Below are 6,499 nucleotides of genomic sequence, written 5' to 3' on the forward strand. Positions count from 1 at the left end.
AAATGCAAATTCTCAGACCTCACCCTAGACCTACAGAATCAACTCCCCTAATGATTCTTAAGCAATGGCTCTTCTAATAAATGTCCAATAATTCATACCTATTATTTCACTCTAATTGCATGTTATGTGATGTCAGGAATTTGAGAGACTTCATGCCTGTTGATTGCAATATGACAGAAAAAAATGATCTGGGGTCTAAGAAGGAAGTTTGATTTAAGGATAACAGAAACTATATAATACCCAGGGACAAGACTCTAATGGAATTGGTAAGATTCTTAGACCTCTGTAAGTGTCCCAAATTTACTATTTTGTTTTCCCCTGCCTCCCAATGGTGATTTAAGATTCAAATCATTCAAATGTTAAAGAATCTCTGAGCTCGCTTCGCTTAATCGAGAAGAAGAAGTAAACTGGAAAGCCAGTGTTTTACTCCACTGTCAGGATAAAATTGAAGGTGGTATTTTTAAAAAGACTAGGAAACTAGGAAGATGTCTGGAGTCCTAAACTAGAGAGAGCCAAGACAAAAAAGTGATCAGGAGGCTCACCAGTCACAGGTCTTCATTCACTTACATCACCCTACCTTGTATTAAAATTTGAGCACCTGTCCTACCTGTGTCTCTAGAGTGTGTTACCTGAGGCTTTTACACTTCTCTTGTCATCTACCCACTATCTTGCAAAACCCAAAACCTTGCCCAAAGAAATCTAATATTGAAGAGTTTGCAACATAATTCTAGCTGGATTCCTGTACCATTATCTCCAATTCCAAATAAGTAAGATCCAGATTGATGAGGTTTTTTGGTACCACCTGGAAGGAATTAATATATCAAAGCTTTAAATAAACACTAGTCATCTTTAGCAATACAAAATTATGATAACACTTCTGACCACAGCACTGTTTCTCCGCTCCTTAGAAGATGTAAAAAGCACAGCTTTACATTAAGACCAGATGTTTCAGTTGCTTCTAAAGTTTCCCTATCTTCTCACTTCTTATCATCTCAAACACATGCTTCCCCCTTCAATACGGTGAAATGAGGTTGAACTGCTACTTGGGGTAGAGGATGGTTGCAAGCACTGCCCTAGTTGATGGCCAAACCCTTATTCCAACTCCTTCCCCACCTGATTTCTGTCTCCCAGCCAGTCTCTTCAGTCCCTGAGGTGAACTCTTTTCTGGAGCTCACTCTGTTCTCTCATAAAACAATGCTCAAGTGTCTGCAGGGTTAAAATACTTCAAAAATGATTTTATTAAAACTACAAACCAAAGAAACTTCAGAAAGAGGTGTATATCCCACACCTTTCTATATGCACCAATAAAGATAAATTAATAAAACTCTTCACATCATGCAGTGACCAATATTTGAATATTTTCTATATACCTCCCCACTAGGTGCCTGGGGACATCCAGAACATTCCCTAATGTTGCCCACCTCTTATCCTCCTCAGTCAGCTTTCTCCCTGTAGTCAGACTATTGACTCAAATTTACTATCTCTGCCTTCCCTTTTTTTTTTTTTTTCCGGTTTTCAAAATACAAGGGCAAAGTATAGATTCCGATATTAATTAATGGTATCGCTCTGACTTGAAATGTCTGAAAGCCTGTTCTTCACCTGTAAAAAGCAACGACAGATGACGGGTTTCTCCACTGAGGATTAGGCCTGGGTTCTCAAGATGCTACAACGAAGGACTACAACTCCTACACCTCATATCTTGACGTGAGTTGACAGTGGCAGCATTCCCTGTCACTATCAGGCCCCACCCAGCCAGCTATGCAATACAACACTAGGTGCTGCGTCCTGGACGCCTATCGTCTAGGAGGGGTTAACACTACGTGTATCGGAAAATGGCTCTTCCTCCAAACCCCTACACCAGACCATCTAATAACATTACCAGTTCTTTCTACTTCAGGATAGAGGCAAGCTTGAACTCGTCACGGCTAATAAATGACAAAGTCATTATACACCGGAGACTTGGTCGGCAGGAATGTGGGTGATGACTAACTTTATTCTGTGGCTTCCTTGCAGATCAATCCATACGACTCCCGCTCCCCAGAGCCACCGTGAGGGGTGAAGCCCCACATCCTCCTGAACGCGGTAGGGAAGGACTCGGGGGGACAAAAGCAACTAGCCTACACGGACTTACAGACGCCAGTCGTCGTGGAGTCTGGGGCAACTCACTGCTGACTTCCATCCTCTCTGCGTCCCCAGCCTCCTCCTCCGCCATCTTGAGGAAAACTGACACCCGCAGTTCCAGACCCCCCGCCTGAGGCGAGTGGGAACCTGTGGCCGGTCCCAGAGACGAAGGGCGACAGTTTTACGACGGCCCCTGAAGTCGGCTTTGACGCAGAATCGAACAGCGGCTTCCGGTCCGCTTCCGGAAGCAGGCGTCACGGCCGGTGCGGCTGTTTCTTCCTTTCATTTCTTAGTCACAGTGCTTGGTGGCTGAGTGATTGTATAGCTGCTTTCGGTGCTGGGAACTGTTGCATCTACGAGGTGAAACACAAGTTCAGCGTCCATTATGAAAGGAAGAAAACTGTCGGGGCTAAGTGAGAACCTGCTCTGGGTCTCTTTCTGGTCAGGCGGTTGTTGTTGGGTGTGTTTTGCCTTCCTAGGTACCTGCATTGGTTCCCCAGAGCCCACAAAATGAAAAAATACTCAAAGATAAGCTCTCTTTAGGAACGTAGCCTGTGGGAACTTGCACAGGCGCGCAAGAAAGCTTGGGCCCCAGCAGCTCTTGGGAGAGGTGGTGAAGAAGTAAAGAGAAATGGGAAACCTAGTCATTCATCGGCAGAGGAAAGACGAAATAAACGTGGTACATCTGCATTATGGAACATCATGTAGCTCTTAAAAAGAGCAAAATAGCTCTGTGTGAAAAGATAAAGATAAATTAAGTGGGACAAAATGCAATCAAGTTGCCACAAACTATGGTTTGGCACTTACCTACATTTTAAATGCGAAAGTAACAGTCTTGAAAGGGAAGAGAGCAAACTAATAGTTAGCTCTGAGGAACAGGAGAGGAGGGAGGTGGTCTAGAGCTACTTTACCTTCTTCTGTATTATTGTAAATTGTTTACAAAAGAGGTAATTTTAAAACGTATTTTTTAACAAAAGGGAAAAAAATAAAGCTCCTAACGCTCTGGAAAGGGTAAATAGTAGTTAACTATTTGGAGAAAGATTAAGTTAGGTCTTTACCTCAAATAGTATATAAAAATAATGAATTGAGGCGTTAACTGCTTTAAAAAAGTAAAGAAATAAATAAATGTATTTGTATAATATTGGGGTGGAGAAGGCTTTTTAAAGCATGACAGAAAAGGCAGAAAATATAAAATATAGAAAATATTAAATGTCAGAAATATAGACAGGTAATATAAAAAGACTGATAGGTAATTTCATCAAAATTAAAAACTTACATATAAAAATAAGTTACACAAAGTTAAAAAGTAAACAAAAGCTGGGTAGAAATTTCTGCAACACTCACTCATGACAGACCAAAGGATAAAATCCCAAAGAAGACTCTTCCAATTTTAAAAATGGACAAAATACATAAATACTCATCAATTTTGGGGACTTCCCTGGTGGCACAGTGGTTAAGAATCCGCCTGCCAATGCAGGGACATGGGTTTGAGCCCTGGTCCGGGAAGATCCCACATGCCGCGGAGCAACTAAGCCCGTGCGCCACAACTACTGAGCCTGCGCTCTTGAGCCCGTGTGCCACAACTACTGAAGCCTCCGTGCCTAGAGCCCGTGGTCTGCAACAAGAGAAGCCACCGCAATGAGAAGCCTGCGCATCACAACGAACAGTAGCCCCCACTAACCGCAACTAGAGAAAGCCCAAGCTCAGCAACAAAGACCCAACACAGCCAAAAATAAATAAATTTATTAAAAAACAAAATACTCATCAATTTTTATAAATATATGAAAAAACCTAACTAGTAAGCAAATAAATGCAAATTAAAGAAAAATGGATTCCATTTGTTGCCTGTAAATTTGGTGAGGTTTTTTTGTTTGTTTTCTTAAAGATAATCACCATTGTTGATAAGCTGAAAGGATACTCATATATTGTTATGTAAAATGCAAGTGTAAATTGGTAAACCTGCAGGAAAGCAATGTGGCAACCTTGCGGATTCTTTTTTTGTTTTTTAATGCATACTCTTTGGCCTAGCAATTCCATTTTTAAGACTGTATCCTAGAGAAATATTTCAGGGTGCAAGTGAAGTTTTAACTACATCATCACTGGCAATGGAGAAAAATTAGAAACAACTCAAATGCCCTCACTAAAGGACACTGGCTAAATAAACTGAGGTCACACATACAATGTAGTACTCTGTAGCCTTTAAAAATATTTTAGAACATTAGTTCTTAAAGTGTGGTCCACAGACCCCATGAGAGTTCCCAAGATTCAGAAAGTTTGTGAGGTAAAAAATTTTTATGGTAATGGCAAAGAAGTTATGTGTCTTTTTGAACAACCATGTTGGTATTTGTAATTACTGTTGTGGAGGCAACGGTGGATGAAACTGCTGGCTGCAGCACAAAATAAAGGCAGTAGCACCAAAAACAACTAGGCACCAAAGTCACTAGTAATTTCTTCACCACCATTCCCTTGCAGTTGAAAAAGGCAGGGGGCGGGGGGTGGGGTGTTTCTCTTAACAATGTTCTTGATGAAACAGTAAAAATTATTAATTTTATTAAATCTCAACCTGTGAGTCTTTTAAATATTCTGTATGATGAAATGGGAAGCACACATAAAGTTTTCTGCTGTATCCAAAGTATGATTGTTGACTTGAAGAAAAACACTTCTGTGATGGAGTTGCTAGCTGAACCAACCACCATTTTCATGGAACACCATATTTACTTAAAACAACTGACAGATATTCTAGGGTTATGAGATTCTGGAGCAAGTAAAAGATAGAATGAGACGGCAGACATTTTCTCAAATATGAACAAATAAGCCATTCTCATCAAGGAAAACAACAGTTTTTGTCTACAATAAAATTCAAGCTTTCAAGTGAATGTTTTGTGGAGAACTTGTATCTGCCACTGTGAGTTTGACAAAGTCCCAGTGAATTTGGTGGGATATTAAAACGTGCTTTTGGGGGGTATTGTGTAATGAAAAGTATCGACATTTGGAAAATCTGTATAAGTCAATGAACCAATATTTTCCAAATGACAAATGCAGGATGTTATGAAATCCAGCATGGGTAAAAGATGTGTTCACATTGCTAAATAGACCAGTAGAATTTAATGTTATGGAGTACAACAATTTCAGATTCCATATTGAACTGATCTTTAAGATTTTACTATTGGCCTAGTTCTGATGTAGATTCAAAGAATAATATCCACAGTTATCTGAAAACACTATTAAAATACTCCTCCCTTTTCCAGCTATGTATCTGTGTGAGGCCAGAGTTTCTTCATATACTTGAACCAAAACAACATATCACACACAGTAGATGGAATGAAGAAAGATACATGAGAACCCAGCTGTCTTCTATTAAAGAGATTTGCAAAAATGTAAAACATTGCCACACTTTTTGTTTGTTTTGGATAATCTATTTTTCATTTACAAATGTTATTTATTTTAACATGTATTGGGTTGGTAATTGTTATTTTAGATAAATTGATATTTTTAAATTTTCCTCAGTTTTAGTTTCTAATACAATAAATATCAATAGATATAACCTACGTAAACAGAAGAACTTGGAGTTCCCTAATTTTTTTTTCTTTTTAAAAATTTATTTATTTATTTATTTGGCTGCATCGGGTCTTAGTTGCAGCATGCGGGATCTTTCATTGCGGCGCACGGGCTCTTCCTTGTGGCATGCAGGCTCCAGAACACAGGCTCAGTAGTTGCAGCACGCAGGCTCCAGAGAGCGTGGGCTCAGTAGTTGTGGTACACAGACTTAGTTGCCCCCGTGGCATGTGGGATCTTAGTTCCCCCAACGGCGTGTGGGATCTTAGTTCCCCGACTAGGGATCAAACCCATGTCCCCTGCATTGGAAGGCAGATTCTTAACCACTGGACCACTAGGGAAGTCCCAAGGAAAATGGCTTTAATCTTTGCCTGGCAAAGGGGAAAACACAGCAGGCTAGCACCTCAAGAATAAAGTTCCCCGACTAGGGATCAAACCCACATCCCCTGCATTGGAAGGCAAATTCTTAACCACTGGACCACTAGGGAAGTCCCAAGAAAAATGGCTTTAATCTTCACCTGGCAAAGGGGAAAACACAGCAGGCTAGCACCTCAAGAATCAAGTTCCCCAACTAGGGATCAAACCCACGTCCCCTGCATTGGAAGGCAGATTCTTAACCACTGGACCACTAGGGAAGTCCCACGAAAAATGGCTTTAATCTTTGCCTGGCAAAGGGGAAAACACAGCAGGCTAGCACCTCAAGAATCAAGTTCCCTAATTTTTAAGAGGATAAAAGGACCTTGGACTTCCCTGGAGGTCCAGTGGTTAAGACTCTGTGCTTCCACTGCAGGGGGCGTGGGTTCAATCACTTGTTGGGGAGCTA

At 40.7% G+C, this 6,499-nt stretch overlaps 1 protein-coding gene across 2 annotated transcripts in view; it reads right to left on the reverse strand.

The window, feature by feature from the left end:
• UBR1 (ubiquitin protein ligase E3 component n-recognin 1) overlaps positions 1 to 2,348 on the reverse strand; it is a 141,418-nt gene extending 139,070 nt beyond the window's left edge. The window contains exon 1 of one of the 2 annotated variants that reach the window (XM_082388701.1): positions 2,132 to 2,348. In XM_082388701.1, coding sequence (XP_082244827.1) covers positions 2,132 to 2,212 — 81 coding nt within the window. In that variant the 5' untranslated portion in view covers positions 2,213 to 2,348. The remainder of the gene's footprint in view (positions 1 to 2,131) is intronic. The other variant, XM_082388700.1, reaches the window with a different exon arrangement.
• Between the last annotated feature and the right edge of the window lie 4,151 nt (positions 2,349 to 6,499).

The sequence above is a fragment of the Balaenoptera borealis genome (genome assembly GCF_965194805.1).
Source record: "Balaenoptera borealis genome assembly, chromosome: 3".
NCBI classification, from domain to species: Eukaryota; Metazoa; Chordata; class Mammalia; order Artiodactyla; family Balaenopteridae; genus Balaenoptera; species Balaenoptera borealis.